General features: G+C 40.1%; 5 protein-coding genes across 5 annotated transcripts; 2 read left to right on the top strand and 3 right to left on the bottom strand.

Annotated features, from left to right (window-relative positions):
* Positions 1–5,645: 5,645 nt before the first annotated feature.
* On the bottom strand, positions 5,646–7,650 carry MELLADRAFT_59171 (uncharacterized protein; the record flags this gene model as incomplete). Its single annotated transcript, XM_007404328.1, has 6 exons — positions 5,646–5,656; positions 5,717–5,749; positions 5,879–6,016; positions 6,105–6,254; positions 7,232–7,456; positions 7,533–7,650. 6 exons carry the CDS (start codon positions 7,648–7,650, stop codon positions 5,646–5,648), a joined length of 675 nt encoding a protein of 224 aa, XP_007404390.1.
* A 1,525-nt stretch (positions 7,651–9,175) lies between these two features.
* MELLADRAFT_123910 (uncharacterized protein) lies at positions 9,176–10,244 on the top strand (the record flags this gene model as incomplete). Its single annotated transcript, XM_007404608.1, has 5 exons — positions 9,176–9,432; positions 9,536–9,602; positions 9,675–9,721; positions 9,798–9,924; positions 10,002–10,244. 5 exons carry the CDS (start codon positions 9,176–9,178, stop codon positions 10,143–10,145), a joined length of 642 nt encoding a protein of 213 aa, XP_007404670.1.
* Positions 10,245–11,343: 1,099 nt separating this feature from the next.
* Positions 11,344–12,653, bottom strand: MELLADRAFT_51479 (uncharacterized protein; the record flags this gene model as incomplete). Its single annotated transcript, XM_007404327.1, has 7 exons — positions 11,344–11,384; positions 11,487–11,666; positions 11,759–11,978; positions 12,050–12,115; positions 12,221–12,355; positions 12,431–12,557; positions 12,628–12,653. The coding sequence occupies 7 exons, from the start codon at positions 12,651–12,653 to the stop codon at positions 11,344–11,346; spliced, it is 795 nt and encodes a 264-aa protein (XP_007404389.1).
* Positions 12,654–14,400: 1,747 nt separating this feature from the next.
* MELLADRAFT_123587 (uncharacterized protein) lies at positions 14,401–15,185 on the bottom strand (the record flags this gene model as incomplete). The annotated part of the gene is made up of 5 exons (XM_007404326.1): positions 14,401–14,426; positions 14,514–14,579; positions 14,678–14,785; positions 14,884–14,946; positions 15,053–15,185. The coding sequence occupies 5 exons, from the start codon at positions 15,183–15,185 to the stop codon at positions 14,401–14,403; spliced, it is 396 nt and encodes a 131-aa protein (XP_007404388.1).
* A 948-nt stretch (positions 15,186–16,133) lies between these two features.
* On the top strand, positions 16,134–16,943 carry MELLADRAFT_54713 (uncharacterized protein; the record flags this gene model as incomplete). The annotated part of the gene is made up of 2 exons (XM_007404609.1): positions 16,134–16,224; positions 16,322–16,943. 2 exons carry the CDS (start codon positions 16,204–16,206, stop codon positions 16,763–16,765), a joined length of 465 nt encoding a protein of 154 aa, XP_007404671.1.
* Between the last annotated feature and the right edge of the window lie 1,338 nt (positions 16,944–18,281).

Raw genomic sequence — 18,281 nt, 5'->3', positions numbered from 1 at the left:
GTCAGAATTGAAAAGGTCAATAAAGTGTAACTGAAAGCGTTGAACTCTGAGGGATCCTATCAGGTATTAGATGATATTTTGATGTGAGTCTTCCCAATCTCAAAGTGGATTGTCTATCCTTTAAAAAAAATCAATGATTTTGACCAAATAGTACGCACATTGTTTCCTGCTGAGTCCACTTTATATCTTCCGTAATTCACACTAATGTGTTACACGTTCGAGAAGTGTTATGCCCAGGCTTGGGGGGGGTCGTGCTTGGGGACAGACAGAGAGGGATGTTGGGGACCACGTAGTATAGTTATTGTAGCATAGAGAAGAAGGCAAAGAGGAAAGCTCTGCTCTACAAGTGGGACTCGGGTGTATCCCCTTTCACAGGTTGTGACAGTCCTGTTAACCAGTGTAAGAGATCATAACAAGAAGATAGTAAAATACTATTGTTTAGTATTTTCTTTTCTTCTCTAGGTAGTCCTGACATAATGTCCAAAACTACCACTGTTTGGGTTTGCAGAACCCCCATTCCGTCAAGCTCTGAGCTTTGAGAAGGAAATGGGTGCGTGAAGCCACTTAAGATGTCTATAATGCTTATAAATCTGCATTGACAGCTTAAGGGAGACGCTAAGTTTGAAGAACACACTAGTGAGATTCCAAAACTATAGGATACAGGTATAGAATCTATTATCCGGTTGAGGTTTTAGTCACCCCATTTTTAGAACTCCACGTTGTTGGATTCTAATAAATTTCTTAGAATTCGAACTCACATTTGTAATTCTGTGTAAGGGTGGGAGGGAGGTTTTTTGAAAAATAACTTCTTTATAAAATCAGAAATGTTTTTCTTTGACAATTTGGTCAGTGTTGTTTTTGGTAGATTGTTGCGCTATGGTAGTAAAAAAGATTTTATCTAGAATTTTTCAAAACTGTGAATGACAAAAAGATACAAAGATGGAAAAACAGATGAGGGGACAAAGTACCTCTCATCTCATTTGTGTCATCGTATATCAACTCCATATCAGGAATAAAATTACCTGACGGAAATTCTTAGTTGGTCCTAATCCAGTTATTGACCCTGCCTGGTCAGGTCTGTAACTTAGACCCTGAGAAGTCTGTCTAGGGGAGGAACCTTCTGAAACCGATTTCTTATTCTACTATGTCATAGGATGGTAATGGAGTTGTGATACGAAGTACTGCCGTTTGCATTACTTGTAATTGTGGACAACGCCCACCTTAGTCGTGCCTCCAGCGGAAAGCTACCATTCATAGAATAGTCGTTGTTTTCTCACTGAACGCGAGGAGGCAAAATCCTTGAGAACTCGAGGGCGATATTGTGCTTTGAACTCACACGTCAACAATGTGACTCACAGTCTAGGTGCTCGCCATTGAAATCAACTTTCTTTCTTGGCTTGTGAAAATCTAAATCTGGTGGCAAGAAACATCTGACAAGACTCCTGGGATGTGTTACGACTTCTCGCAGGGGCCCAGCCTCATGGGACTTGTCTCAGTGGTAGCTAGGCAAAGCCACGCGGACCTTTGGGCCCGCGCAAGTGTAACCATTTCACAAGAGTCAAGAAGAGAAAAACGCCCCCTCACGGGGGAGGAAGAGGAAACAGAAAAGACACAACAAGACAACTGCCCTCGAGAATGGTAAGTAGTACAACAGAGAAAACGATCTTTTTTTGGGCCACAGAGAAACAGCACCAGTAACTGACTCAAAATGGAACAAAGAAAACGATAAAAGAGAGATCTTTACGAGAAACACACCCCTCTCTTTAGAACAAACATTATTTTATAGATCTTTTTTTTTTACAAACAAACAAAAACAAGTAACACCATGAAGGGACGGTGCAGCGAACAGTAGACACCGGTGAGCGTAATAAAACATGAACCGAGAAGTAAGAAAGCGAAGCTGGAGAGGGCAGGAGGGACTTCAAAAATCCTGGCCCATGAGAGCCTCTTGTTCTGAGTTGTAGAGTCGCAGGTTGGTCGTGAGTGTGAGCAATCTAGATATTGGGAACACACAGTGTCGTAGAGTGGATGAGAATAGTGTGGTGCGTGTTCGGGAATACTCTTGTTGGTAAACTGGAAGTGAGGTAGCTGGCAAGAGTAGAGCCGAGAATTGTAGAAAGATCAGTCACCTCGTACACATGCTGCGGAGCGTTAGGGAAGCACATCATGCTCATCATCACACGACCACGAGGCCCATCCTGTAGAAGAAGTACTGTCGTTCTCGAAAAGCTTGACCAAGTTTTCTCGGATGTGCGAGCGCGGGACTTTGTTAAGTTTAAAGTTTTCCCGCCAAATTGCTCGAGTTTTGCGGGAAAACTCGGACAAGCTTTTCAAGAACGACAGTACATACCGAACACATAGGACCCAGGAATGCCCCTATAAAGGGTAGTGATCTGGATAAGTGCTTTTACAGTACCCTCGGAACTCCGGTCCTGCAAAAACACTAAGTCTTTCCAGGTCTAAACCTGGCTTCACCCATAGCTGTAAGAACAGTTTAATCTTTACACAGACTTTTTTGGAGCCTTTCACCTCCTTTGACAACTCCAAATCTGAACGAACCCTCCGGTCTGACATTTGAAACTACACAAGTGATTTAGATTGCAACAACATATCTAAAAAGGGTGAAGAAATTCCCTTTGGCGGCGGCGCTTGAAGGCATCAGCAAGGTTTGATGGAAGCAATAAGAATCGAAGCAATAAGAATATTTGATAAACGATATAAATATTTCTTTGCATTTCCGACAATCCTGGTCTGTCTTCAAGCTAGCTTGATCAAGCTTGTCACTGGCCTCACGCACTGACACTCAACCCAAGATGTCACAGGTTTAAGAGGATGGCAATAATCAAAATTATAATTGGGCAGAAATGATCAGAGCTGCTCGTATCCCATGAATGGTAACGCCGCGGGTACTGTAAAAGCACTTATCCAGATCACTACCCTTTATAGGGGCATTCCTGGGTCCTGAACACATCCCACTTGTTTAACTTACACTCACACCTGAATCGTCCGTACTTTCCTGTGAACGTCTGTTTGTGTGCTTGTCAACTTTATCTTCACATGATCTCGTCATTTCTAGCTATTACAGCGCTTAATGGATTTATCGGTATTTTTTCATGTGATGTGTGTTACAGGCACATTTAACCTGTATGTCCAAAAGTCAGACAAAACTGGACCAGGCAGTTTTGTCTGAGTGACAGACCGGGTGGGAAGGTGTCAACATTTTGAATTGTCCCCACCTATTCGACTCGACCAATCACAAATTCACAACACATCTCCTTCTTCGATGCCATACTATCGCAGGCATCTGATCACCAAACATCAGTCACACCGATCAAAGGATATCCCCGGTTCGGTCAGTCTATTTTTTGTCCCCCCTTTTCACTTTCTCCCTTCGTTCATACCCGATTTGATCATTTGATCAATATTCCTTGTTTTCCTTCATTTCGTCAAAATTTCCCTTTATATACAAAGTCAGTTCTTTTCTTCCTCATTCCTGTTTGACCTCTTCTTCCGTTTGGACTGACTCATATTTTTTATCCTGATAGAAAGATGCCTAAGAATATCTACACACCCGACATCAAACTAATCGTTGTTCGCCTGGTCTTGCGAGGTGTCTCGTTTCCGGAAATTGTTAGGACCCTTGGTGTCGATGTTTCGCTTACATCTGTGCGTCGGTGGTATGACCTTTACCGAACAACTCGGGCGGTAATCACCAACCCGCTGGAGCATATGGCCCGCGGACCTCCCACCACTTTAGCACAGCCTGAACGAGATTTTGTTCTCGATTCCCTCCGACTTGATCCAACCCTTTATCTTGACAAACTTCAAAGCAAAATTCAAGAAACTCACGGAATTCGAATGTCCTTGCAAACTCTTTCTGTTGAGCTTCGTCGCCGCCTTCAATGGACTCGCAAGAAAGCAAGAACTGTTCACCCTAATCAATCATTCGCCGCACGAGGAGCCTACATTGAGGCTGTTTATGGCATCGATCCTAGATGCTTTGTTTTTACTGGTATGTGTACTTTTCTATCTCTCTTGTAACCTATCTGACATTATACTTGTTTTACTTTTTTTGAAGATGAATCCGCCATCGCCAAAAGACACCTTTATCGTGAATACGGACGAGCACCAGTTGGGGAACGTACCAGCCGGGTCCAGCAACCAACTCAATCTTTCCGATGGTCAGTCTTACCGGCTATCTCGATGGACGGCATTTTAGCTATTAAGATCCAACCAGGGGGGTATGCAAGAATTGATTTTGAGGACTTTTTGGAAAATGAAGTGGTAAGTGTTTTACTTCGTCTTAAATATCTCAACTATGGCAATAGAATCATGGATAAGTACACTAGAGATAACAGGATCAAGTTCCAGAGGTGGGAAAGAACCGTAGTCTCTAGTGTATTTATTCATTATTCTCTTGCTATAGTTTCATACTTTCGAAAATCAAGGAACTGACTTGCCCTTCACCCTTTAGTTACCAGCGATGAACCCGTGGCCAGCACGGAACAGTGTCCTGGTCATGGACAACGCCCCAATCCATCACGGGGGGAGAGTTGCTGAGCTCTGTGAGGCATGCGGAGTCCGGCTTCTCTATCTACCACCGTACAGCCCTGATTTCAATCCCATCGAGAAGGGTTTTTCGGTCCTGAAATCTAGATTGCGACGCTCGCAAGTTCTTCAAAGGGCAACAAGCCTTGCAGAAGAGACAGCAATGATCTTTATGGCCTGTATGGAAGTGTTTACAGCTGATTTGTGTCAAGCTCTTTTTAGAGGGTGCAGCTATAATTGATTCAATTCTCATGTCATGTCCGGTATATTTATTTTTCTCAAAAATCTCTACAATTGATTTGAATTGTCAACAAACACAATTACAAATTCTTAGTGTTAACCGGCCGTTTTTATCAAACTTTATGTTTTTGTCCTCAATGATTCCGGTTTGTCCTTCAATATTATTTTCTCTTATTTTTCTTATTTTTCTTGTCGTTTGTGATTATTTTTATTCCAGAAATGGATCATTCTTGTTTGTCCTGTCAATAAAACTTTTTGTTTTTGATCTTGTGAAAAAGAGGTTGAGTTCTTCATCAACTTTGACCCAAAGACTTGAATAACTCTTTTTTTTTTGGAAGACAAAAACAAAAGTCAACGGTTTGTCTTGTTTCTGAGCAAAATCTTGAAGAAGTGCTGAGACAAAAAAAAAATTGCCTTGCCCATTTTTTTTTCGAGCAAAAAATTGAAGACTCAAATTTTGGGATTCAGGCCTTGCAAAAAATTCAAAGATCAGTCAAGTTTTGTCACTTGACCATTTTTTTTACCAGGCAATTTGTCAAAAGAATCATGGTTTGATTCATATTGATCTTTTCTTGTAAAAGATCAAAAACCAAAAATTGGAGTTTTCATCATTTGGTTTGGGACGTTCAGGCTTCATCTCACTCTCAGAAGTTGCACTTCAAAACAAAATAAGCAGCTTTCATTGACTTTGTCCCAAGAAATGAGGACTAAGTACAAATTTTACAAAATTTCGCACACAAAATTGTATAGAGTTCAAGATGAAAATAATCCTGCTTCCACTTTATGTATATAATTTTGGCTAGCTTCAAACATCTCAGTTGATTGACTGAGAGAAGTTGACGTATAATCAATTTGATCTATTGAGAACCTAACACATTAGAAGTTAGTCAAGTGCTGCACCTATGGCTGAACGGTGGATGACACTCACCAAGAGCTTCTTCGTTCCACTCTTGAGATTTTGCTAAGATGATGGCCGCATCCTCTTGGTTGATACCAAAGGTAGTCAAGGTCGATTCGGTCATTTGGGAGCAAGGAACAAGATCAGACCAACTTTCGATCTTGGCCTTCTTCAAAATCTTACGGATGGCACGGATGGCGCCAGAAGAAAGGCCACAATTGATCAGGAATTTGTCAAGCTCATACTCGTGCTTTTCTAAAATCTCGAGTTCGGAAGATAGCACAGCATCTTCCTCGGAAGGATCAGGAACCCAAAAGTTGGGGTCAGTTTCTGTAAACATGTTGAGGATAAGGTCGGATCAGGGCTCTGACAAGTTGGAATCAAAGAGAACAAATATCGAACAAAAACAAAGACCCACCAAACTTTTCCACCTTGACCTTTTTCAATTTACGATTGTAAAAGGCTAAGGGGGTGTCCTCTTCATCGTCATCCAAAGGGGTAGTTCGTTTCTCTTGGGGAGAAGGGGGAGGTTGAATGGCCGGTGAGGTAGCTTTGGAGCCACTACCTCCTACAAAGATACTTCGACCTTGAGTACCTTGACTACCATGAGGATATCGAAGTTGAACTCGATCTTGGACCTTGGTTCCTTTATGAAACACTCGAGTTTTAGCCATTTCAGCTCGATAGGCAGAAGAACTGGGGCATATATGCTTAGTAGCTTTTCCTGCGAGCTGCCATGTCAAACAGATCATAAAGAAGTATTAAATATAACTGGCCTATAATCAAGATAATAAAGAAAAATTACTTACAATTTCCTGTGCCCAAAGGAACACATCTCTCAAGGTGAATCGGTACTGATAGTTGGGGTCCCAAGGGGCCGTTAGTATAGTTCCATCGCCACCGGCGCCTTCAGCATAAAAATGAAACAATTCGGCAGTCAACTTGTGCAACTTAATAACCTTTTGGGCATCCTAAAAAAAGATTTCATGAGTTTGATTAGATTGAATTCGATAGAGGGGAATGGCAGGAGAAAAGAAGAATAACACTTACCCCCAAACGTTGGGTTAAATTGGCCACCTTTGCATCAACAGTGGGAGGGCCGTTGGAAGAAGCAATGAGCTGCTTAGCAGCCTTAGCCTAAATACCGAAAATCATCAGCAAAAGATAAAGAATAAACTTAAAAGAGGAAGAAAAAAAAACACACCTGTGCCGCTTTTTTAGCAAGTACCTTAGCAGACTCGCTGTGGATTAAGATGGCCCCCTTGTGCTGGTTCGATTTTGATAAGGCCGCTACAAATTCAAAGTACTTGTGGTGGTTGGTCAAAATGAACTTCTGCCGACCAACTGTTGCTTTCCAAGTGAAGGTTGAGGCCATATCCGAGGAAAGAACCATGTTCTTCATACCAGCCAAATAACCGTCACATACATTACCACACATCTCTTTGAATTGTTTGAAGGACTTTCCAAACAAACAAGTTTTCAACTCCAAGTTGTTTTCATCATTGAAAATCTTGGAGTCAATACAGTTGACGGTGGCGACACTACTGGAATTGGCTTTGGAAGAGGCGGTGCGTTTGGTAGGCTTGGGAGCGGGCATATCGACAGGCGCCTCATCGTTGGTATAGATCTTGAAGAGAACCACAACAGTCGCCTCATTGTTGCGATTGAACTGCTCGCGTTGGGTGGTGCCAACACGGTGCAAGGGATCGTGTTGGGGATGACAAGCGGGGGCGTCATCACCGGTCAAGTGGTGGTTAGATGGCTCTAGGACTGAAGTCGTAATAAATCAGCATGGCTATGTTGAAAGGAATTGAGAGAGACAAAGAAAAGAAAAAAATAAACTCACGGCCAGGTCTGACATTTGCTTCAAAGTCCGCAATGGCATCGTTTACAGTGATGATCGCAGTTGATTGCTGGGTGGTGTTGACAGAGGTCATGGGGGTAGTTTCGTTTTTGATAGACATGTTCTAGGGAATAAACACAAGAGAAGATATCAGAAAAAAAAACAGGATGAACAAGTGAAAGAAAAAATCACACACAAAGATCTGGACTTTGTAAGAAGAACAGAAGGTTTTTAGATGGTTTAATAAGACTTTTGGATATTGGATGGTAACCTGATTCGATGATATGATGAAGTTGGTTGAGATCGAAAGAGGAATATGGTGGTTGAGGAGGCTCCTTTTATTGCTGAGTTGAAAGTCCTGGGGGACCCTCATCGCGTAAGATGGATGTTTTTTTTGGTACCAAAAAAGACTTGAATGTCAAGATCGGTTCCGATTTGAACCAAAGGAAGCTTGTTGAGCTGAGATTCGAAGATTTTCTGCCAAAAAACATGAAATACAAGATTGGTTCGTTAGCTTGTTGAGCCGTGATTGAAAGGTTTTCTACCAAAAAAACTTGAAATACAAGAAAGATTGGTTCCGATTTCAAAAGCTGCTGACTCGTGATGGGAAGTTTTTCTACCAAAGCGCATGGAATGAATCAGTTTACGTAATGGTTTGTGAAATAGACACCATAGATCCCATGATAGAGAGAGATGACCCACATTAAAAATTTAAATGCCGATAGGAAATGATCGGGTGGTGGGAAAAGTCTTGGATGTTGATTTGGTGAATTGAGAAGAGGTGGGATTTGACAGTTGGTGGTCGTAGTCAACAGGATGAGCTCGGATCCGTTGGAAAGGCCAGACCAGATCGATGGTGTAACCAATAGTATTGGTTGACTGTCCAGAAAGAGGGAGGTCGAAAGGAATCGATGGTGAGTCCAATGGTATTGGTGGAGGTTGTTTAGCTCTTCTTACCGGATCACTTTCCGGAAAGAGAGAGGTCAAAGGAGAGAGGTCGAAAAGAGGGTGGTTGAAAGGGTATTGATTGTACATAGATCAATACAAACCGCGAGTGAGTCAGAGAGGGAAGGTGGGAACCTTTAACAGGTCCGAACGGACCTGTCAAAGGTGTATTGGCCCGGTATTTTGGTACAAAACTGGTTTTAACCCGGGTTTTGTACTTTTGTACTTTTGACAGACACAACACAAAAAAAAAAAAAAAAAACCGATAAATTCATGAAGCGCTGTATGTTCTACGACATTTCTCACATCATGTCTATCACTTAAAACAGCTTCCTACAATTCATATCTCATTTATGTACAGTCATTTAAGAAAAGCTTGCCCCAAATTGCCCGCAAAACTCAAGCGAATTGGCGGGGAATTTGGGGCAAGCTCTTCTTAAATGACTGTACCTCGACAACAAGTTAGTCCATCTTACTTACAAACATCTGACTACATAAGACATCGTGTATATAAGCATCCTAGAGTCACACACAGAAGGGCTTCTCTTCACCCTTTCTGAAATCTCTTCTGTGCGCTCTAGGTAAGCTTTATATTCTCTTGTTACTGTCTAGTTATTGTTCTTTGTTAGTAATGAAAATTTACCCTTTCTGAATTCTCTTCTGTGCGCTCTAGTTAATTGCAACACTTCACATATCAAAATATGAAGAACTTGTTATCTCTTCTCATCGTCCTTCAAACTCTCCTCATCTTTGGTCAAGTCAACTCGCATGACAAACTGTCGGTGCGATCCTCCACATCTGACAAAGTCTCCTTGACTTCTCTCGTAAAAAGGAAGAACAAGGACAGCAATGAGCAAGGCTCCAATGCTCTCATGACCAGGCAACAAACAGAGACACCGATGAACTGTTTCGTGAACCAACAGGATCGAAAATTGGGATATGCGAGCCACTGCTATACGTCAGTTTAAAACTTACCAGACTTCGTTATCTTGATTCCAAAGTGTTCAAGTTTGATATCTCTTCTTACTGATCGACGTTCTTTGTTGACCGATTTCTCATAGTGCTATTGCATTACTGTACGATCAGACCAAAGGTTACCCAGCATGTGCCATATTCAAATCATGCGCAGTAAGTTTGATCACATCTTCATCTAAAGCAACCTGACTTTCTCAACCAGACTCAATCCACGTTTTCAAACAGGTCCAGCCGCTTGATAACAATCAAGCCCCAATGGGAGGTCGTACGGAGTATGTATGATTGTATTCAATTGATTCAATGTTTGTGATGTTTCTAATATCTCCCGAAAAAAATTCTACCTTACAGCAATCAAGGTCAACCTTTGCCGCTTCCCATGACTCTACCACAAATGAACAAAGCCTATGACACGATTTTCAGCATCGTAGCTGAGGGTATCCCGAATTGTGAAAATTATCAGTTACCCAATAACGTGGTACGTTGAGATTCCATGCTTGATTTGATGGTAACTTAACACTCAACTAATCTGTCAACAATATCTCTTTTATATAGAACGTTGATCCGAAGTATGTCCTGGAACCTAAATCAATGTTCCCAACCTTCCTGATTGGAGTCGCATCAAAACAAGGACAGGGTGACGTGGCTGAGGCTTGCAATCCGACCCTGGCTGCCAAAATGATCAAGGAGGCAATGTAAAGCGTTCAACTCCCATGAAGTGTTTTTTGTTATACTTTTTCATTTCTCTTTAAGTAGGATTAAACTATGATGAAAACTTCTTCAAACTTTTACGCAAGTCAAATGTTCCTTTCAATTATCTTGCCTGCGTGTTTTTGTTCAGAAGTGATCTATATACATAGTGATGATGCATGTTCAATAAAAATTGTGATATACATCTGTGGGTTATACTTGTTGGAGATATGGAAAGTAAGAAGGCCGCTTGTCATCTCAGATGCTTTCAAGGATATACAACAATCCTATGTGGAGATATCATTGAGAACGGTATAAATCTGGTAAGAAATCATAGCACAGAGCCTCACGCACAGGATTCATGTAGACCTTGAGATATTTTACTAGCCTGTTGAAGCACGTAATCTCCATTGTGTTATATCTTGCTGAGTCATTTGAGCTTTCTTCCAACAAACAACAGCGCCACATTCTACATACTCAAGTAAATCTATAGCAATTATTGATTCTTGAACTGCTAATCTGATCTCAAAGTAAAATCAAATCAATATATTCAATTGGTCAACGGATATCTTTCGATTGAGAGCTTCACAGGACACGCCAACATGCCTATCACAGCGAGTCTTTTCACGTATTTTCTTGGGGTAAGTCACGGGGGATATTCTTGGATCAAAACTTTCTATGAATGTCTATCCTCCTACAGTGCATCATCATTCTCTATTTCTCTGGTTTTCTGTGATTCAGTCCAAAGGTTGATTGCAAAGAAATAAGATCCACAAGGCTATCCCCACACTGATTTTGAAATTTGAGGATTTGTGTCAGGGCTTCTTTGTAAAAAGATCATCATAATCCCTACACATCTTCCACAAGATTTTCCATTTGATGGTACACCTGAATATATTTTGGATCCTTAAGATTACTACACATCAGAACTTGTCAGAGGCATATCTTCCTATGAATATTTGTTTTGGTTAATTTACAGCTGACCTATTACTATTTGGGGGCTATGCCTACTGAGGGACTATTACACTTGGATTTAAAGATTAAGAGTAATTCATTCCATATCATTTACAGATTTGATGTGGCACTGCGGTTGAACCTTACAGTTCAGCTCAATCATTAAACTTATTGATACTCTAACCTATCCAAAGCATAATTTTTGTTTTGGAGACAGGACGAATGGTTTTATTTGGTTATCACACACATTATTTTAAAGCTTACCCATTCTACTACCGCCATCTAATCTGATGACTGAATCAATTAACAAAATGAAAACAAGTCAAATCAGGTCAAAGCCTACCCTTCAAAGCTTATAAAGGAAAGTAAGATCAAGGAATCTAAAAATATACCCACCTGTACCATTTAGATACTCATTACGTATACATTCAAGTACTAAACCTGAAAAATCTTTGGCTTGACCAAAACGAGAAGGAAATTCAACTACATTTAATAAATTTTTACGAACTTTAGACGACATTCCTTGACTCATTGCTGTCTCGAATAGAGAAGGAGCAATCGCGTTAACTCGAATACCTGTGGGTTTTGAGTTCAATCAAGCACACAGACAAATCGACATGAGCATTTCCAACAATGTTATGATTGAAATCGAAAACAAATTAATTTACCAAATTGAGCTAGATCTCTTGTCAGAGGTAAAACAAGACTAGCAACACCTCCTTTACTTGAAGCATAGGCAGCTTGGCCCATTTGTCCATCTTGATAACTTGTAGAACTAGTTAAAATCATCACACCTTTTTCGGATTCATCAGAATCAGATGTACTGGTAAGTGGTTGTGATTTAACAATATGAGCTGCTATCAATCTGACAACGTTAAAAGTTCCGTTCTAAAGATACGAGAGGTTTATCAACTGATACACATTGGAAAGTTGGGGTTTCAAGTGAATCAGATATATACCAAATTAATATCAACTACTGTCCGAAATGTCTCGTAATCCCAAGGTTTCCCTGTTGAACTTACAGTCTTTTTGTGTATCATTTTTATAAAGCATTCATACAAACCCAAAAGTTATCACTGGTAAGTCTCTAGTCATGTCTTTTATGATGATTGGATTCAGTTTCGACTTACTTTCCCAGCCATAACAACACCAGCGCAATGAACCAATCCACCGATTCTCTTTTCAGGCCAATTTGATGTAGATTTCTTGATTGCTTCTTCTATATCACTTGTAGATCGAACATCACACTTTTGAAACACAACTCGCTGTGACGAAAGTGGATTGTATTTGTCGAAAGTTAACATGATGGAGATGAATCCAAAAAGATTTTTGAAACTGACTCCTTTGTGCGTCTGTTCTATCTCTCGACCTTTAAGTTCTTCTCGATCCATGATACAAACCAAAGCATCGTTTGCAAGTAAATCAGTCACTACGGCTCGACCTAGTCCTGAGACTCCACCTGTAACACTTGAAGTTTGCAAAGAATCAAGAATGAGTTGGATAGATACGGAAGTATTGATTTGAATTCGAATTTAACTAGAATACTTTATCCTTTATCTTCATCATCGTCGGATTGGTTTTGCTGAGCCTGTATATATCTTCTGATTCTGGAAACGTTCGATGACCTCATTGATCTTAGGACCACCAAATGTCAGCAAGTTGTGAAACCTTGTGAAACCTACGAATAGTCGAGAACATGTCACAGTTCCTGTCACAAGACTATGACATACGTATGCAGTTGTGCTGCACATTTTTTTGGAAACAATCCGACATACCTGGGTCCTGAAATCACAAAACAACTTCTGCTCCTTCTTTTGTGAGGGTCGTGCCCCAACTTCGTGCCATACGGATCGGTCGCGCGGAGACTTCGGGAAGCGTTTGGGGTATCGAATTTGATCGATCCGTGCTTCCCTACAGCTCGTCTTGTAAGCATATTTTGACAGATATGCTAATTATGGCTTTGTTGACGAATGAGAGGTTGGTTTGTTGCGCGATGTGATTTTATATGTAGCTCAAAATGATCTAACTTAACCCAAGTCCAATCGTGCAAAAGCTCACGGTAACCCGAAGCCGAGGCACGAGGGACTTGCACATTAAACGACATCTCTGGCGTGACCAATAGCCCCAAAAAGCGAAATTTGGGTCACTTTTGGATGCAACCCATCCTATCTCATTCAACATTACTTTGATGTTGTTTCTGAAACTGGCTGGTATGAGTTCAGCATCTTGTACATAACTTCTATTAGAAAAAAAAGAGAATCAAAAGTGCCAGCTCACAAGAACTGAGCTGGAAAACGAGTAATAAGTTTGTTTAAGGGAGTCAATTGACCATCTCTCGAGCCTTTTTAAGGGTACACATAACAATCTTAGCGGTTGAAATTTCAAATCTCAAAATAAGCAGCCTCAATGAATCAACACGATCATGAGCTCTGTCGAGATTCTGAAGAGGCCATTTCCTTCATAACTCGACAGAGCTCATCTGACTGTTTTTTTGAAGAAAATGCATTTGTGGGTCGTGGTGTAAAAGCGAAGTGAAAAAACACCCACCAAAAGGTGGCTATTAGTCACGCAACGATTGTCGTTTAATGTGCAAGCCCCCTGTGCCAGGGGCGGACGAGTCCGAGAAAAATCACCTGGCACAGTGGGCTTGTTGTTAAGCTAGCAAAATGATGGGAGTCGAGGGGTAGATTTGAGGGCACAGGCGGAGAAGAGTGTTCGATCTTGGCTCGCATGGAAGGAAATCATCAAAGCTACGTGAAAATTTATTTTGCCCTAAATTTGCGTACGGCACGGTTTACCGCACGCGGCTGGGGATGCTCCAAAAATTATTTTTAAAACCTCGAATCGATATCAAGACAAAAACCACTCTTGAAAGCACCCGTACGATTGTGATAGAAGACAGATGCTATGACGGAGGCAGAATACCAGGAAGAGCACAACACAATCATCCACCCAATTCATAGATGGCAGGGGACGTAAGACAAGAGCCTCTGTGCTCATTCCTGGGCTCAAAGGACGACTACATATTTTATTGTTATTCACTAACAGTTTCATTTTTGCTCGATTTGTTGTGATCAAAAAGGATCACAAGTTTCTTTTTATACAAATCTCTTTGGGAAAGTGTGTCAGATCATTGATCCAAGTGGAAAAGTCAAAATAAGTTTGTTCATTGGTTTCTTCGTGATGATGAATTCTCAATCTCTTTCAAACAACTTCAGATTCACCCACTCTCGATAAGTCCGGAGATCTTTTTCGCTTTTCCAAGATGCTAGATACCCAAGGATTCGATTATTTTTTGGTTTTTGAGGATCTAGTTTACACGGCAATTGGTACATTCTGAGAAAAAATGACATGAGATGTGATTTGTTTTTTAGTCATACATAGATTTTTTTACATGATAAATAAGAAAGGATTCTTACTAACCTATCTTTCTGCCCTCGTTGCCCTTATACGGGCATGTATAATGAAGACCCGAAAGATTGGTACAAGCTAGTAAAATTGCACATTTGAAGAAGATAGGTTCGATAGTGAATAAAGATTACTTTTTGATCAGATATCAAATGAGTTTAAAATTTAAGAACACGTACCAAAAGTTCCAGCATTACTGTATGAATATTCACGACATTTTTGATGAGTTGTGGTCTTGTCTGGCGAACCATCGTGAGTGCAACCACCTATCCAACCGTAGCGATGATCTAAGATAAGATATATAGGATAGATTCAATTCATCAGTTTTACTATGAATTTGGGACATTGAAAAGTTGGTCACGATTTGGTGTTGTGCAATACTTACGCTCCCAAAAGCAACTGTCTAGCTCGCATATATATGTGTGAGGATCCTGTGCACCTGAGCAAACTTTGTTGATGTCATCGATGGCACAAAGTCGTTCGGATTAGCCAGTCTGGAAGCAGATGATTCTGAAGTCATGATTTCAAGGAAAAACTGTAACGATTGTACTCACCTCCCTTCTCATGTCCCTTTACTTTTTCTATTGTGTAGTATGCGTCACATTTATAGACTGTTCCCAAAACCTTTGGAACATGAAGCCCTAAGGAAAGTAATAGAAGTGAGATCTTGAGGAACATTGTGAGCATTTTAAGTACCGCAAAGAGACGAATAAGAATCTGATGAGTTTGAGATGTTTGGAGTGTATGGACCAAGAGGCCGGTAAGGAAAATATCTCACAAGACCCGAGTTCTTATAGAAAGCGGCAACATCGGTATCACTGAGGTATTGGAAGGCTGGTGCAATTTCAAGAAGAACAATTGAAACTTGAAAGGTTGTACACCGACGTGGTCAACAGGGATAAACTTAACAAAGTCGCCTCTCGGAAGGAAACCGACGAAAAGAATCAGAATTTATACATGTGTTTCCTTCTAGGGTGCGGACGCAGACGCGCGAGGGGCTTATTTGAGCTTATTTGAGCTACAAATAATTCCTTCTTGATCAAAAGGTTTCGAGTGAGTGCATTTTTTCAGTGGAACTTCTACTTGACCCTTGTTAAGATCAAAGTAAAGCAAAGATGGTTTTTTATGTGGCACGGCAAATGACTCCTTGAGCATACACGGTGCCTTGAGAGTCAAGACATACAAACTTAACAAAGTCCCTCCCCTCGCTCAAACCTCGGGCCTTTGGCGAGGGATCTCGAGAGACTTTGTTATTTGCGAGACATACCGGCAAGGGTGTCATGGTCCGGAGACCATCAAGTGTCATCAAGTTGTGAACCCCAGCTCTGTCCGCATGTCACAGCTCCTGTCACAAAACCATGGACATATGCACTTGATTTTTTTTTAAAAAAAAGACACCGGCACATCACAACTTTACAAAACAACTTTCACTGTACCTCTTTTTCCACCAATCTACAAACCGATATCAAGACAAGAAAGCACTACCATCAGGACTACGGTACTTTACAAAACAGGTCTTACGTAAACTCTATCTGGTGAAATTCAAGGGGAAAAAATGTCGTGTAATCCATCGAATGAAGAATTAGATGAAATGATCTTATGTTGTCGTTATGGAGATTTAGAAGAACTTCAAGAATTCGTTAACAAGTTTGGAAGTTCATCTTTAGAGTGTTATGTAGATGAAAATGGAAATAGTGGACTTCATATGGCTACTGCTAATGGTCATCTAGGTAAGTAAATCAAACAATTCATCATGCTTTGAATTCTCATCATTATTCCTTTTAAGCTGACGTTTTTTTTGATGTTTTTTCTTTGAATTTCATATAGAGGTAGTGAAATATTTATTAAGTCTTTTAACGGATAAACAATCACTTCTTCGACCCAATAACCCACCATCCAAGAACACACCATTACATTGGGCAGCTATGAATCATCATCTAGAAATCCTTAAATTAATCTGTCCTCGATTAACATCACAAGAGATTTCGATCCTCAATGGAAGAGGATATAGTGCAATGAGTGAAGCAGTAGAAGGAGCAGGACCTAGTTCGATCATCAATTCCAATTCCAATTCCGATTCAACTGAACCTGATCATATTCCAATTCGAGAACAATGTGTAAATTATTTAGTAGAGATGATGAAACTTGGATCAGAAGATGATGAGGCTGATAAATCTGGTAGTACTGAATCTGTTCCGGTTGAACACGTCGAGGAAGAGGTCCAAAAACTTAATCTCACTGATCGAGCTCCGGTATGTCTACGGTGACAAGTATCTCTTCTCGACTATTAGCTTTCATCATTTTCATACACCTTGGCTTAGGCTTAGCATGTTTAACATCCCATCAACACAAAGAGGTCACCTAGAGATTCGGAAGATGTGATAAAACAATATTGATACTCAAATTTCGAAGGTGTTTGGCAAGGTTAAGCGGATTGTGTACGAGAGTTTAGATTTGCGTGTAGGGATATTATTCAAGTGCAGCAACATAGTTTTGTGGATTACACCTATTTTGTTAGAAGAGATATTCAAACAGTTATACCACGTGTGGAAGCAAGTATGCAAGTGTGAATTCAGACAAAAGAACTTGGATTTTTTAGTACAAATTCAGGAGTATCATAATTGGTCAATCGGAAATTAGAACCGTGCGCTTATTTGTTCATTCAAGTTTCAAAAATGGTGTTGCAATCTAAAAAAAACTTCACATTAAACCTCAATTTGAGATACCAGAGTTGAATGAAGTTGTTTTTAAACTCTGAGGGTGACACATTTCTTGCAACATCGTGTACTCAATGCTCATTGAAATTTTTCTATTACAGAAGATTCAGTTCTTGACTGTCTAGGTTCAGCCTTTTACATAAAATCAGATATAATATGTGATCTGGGTATCTTGCTCCAGCCTACATACCCAACAAGGTGATGCGCATCATTCCTATGTGGAGGCAAGAGTTTTGGAGTTCCCCAACAACATCTGTTGTGAATCATCAAATATGGGGCAATGGGGCAAACGGTCAGAATGAAGAAGAACCGATACGGCAAAAAATAACACGTGTTTGGTAGAACACGGTGTTGGTTTGTCTGGGTATCAACTCTCTTGCTACTTGATTTTCCAATTATCTTTCCAGCGTGAAATATGAGATTCAGAACAAGATTCGTTAGTACAACTTCAACCCAACTGACAGTTCATAGCAGATTGATTTCACTTCATGAGTTGTTCTTCACTTATTTAAAGCAAACTCACATAACTTTTATCAAAGTGGAAACCACATTGTAAGTTCTTATGTGATTTCAGAATATGATCCTGATGATGAAAAGATATTAGAAAGAACTGTTGGAACCAAGAAGAACCAAAGTTCATCTTTTCCAACCCAACCATAAGTATAAAACAATTTATTTTTTATTGCTCAAAGAGTTCATCTACAAAAATGACCAAAGATCAAGTAAAACAAGCACAGACAGCACAAAGATAGTTTCACACAAAACAAAACAAAACAAACACACAGACAGACAGACCAAAAAAATCACAAAACAGAATAGAGTTTCCTTTTTTTATGTTTTTCTTTTTTTTTGGTAATTAGCAATTTTACTTTGCTTTTTTTGAAATAAACAGAAATAAGAGAAAAACAACAGTAACTTCCTTTTCCTGTTAGTTTTTTTTGGTACTGATCAAGAGAGTAAGAAAGAAATCGACTATATAAAAGAAAGAGTTGAGAAAAAAACACAAGTTTTAATAGATTTTGGATTTTGGAAAAAGGAAAGAAGGGAAAAAAGACTCATGAGAGAT

The sequence above is a fragment of the Melampsora larici-populina genome, assembly GCF_000204055.1.
Source record: "Melampsora larici-populina 98AG31 unplaced genomic scaffold MELLAscaffold_2, whole genome shotgun sequence".
In the NCBI taxonomy this organism is placed as follows: domain Eukaryota; kingdom Fungi; phylum Basidiomycota; class Pucciniomycetes; order Pucciniales; family Melampsoraceae; genus Melampsora; species Melampsora laricis-populina.
This window is presented reverse-complemented; position numbering and strand designations above follow the sequence as displayed.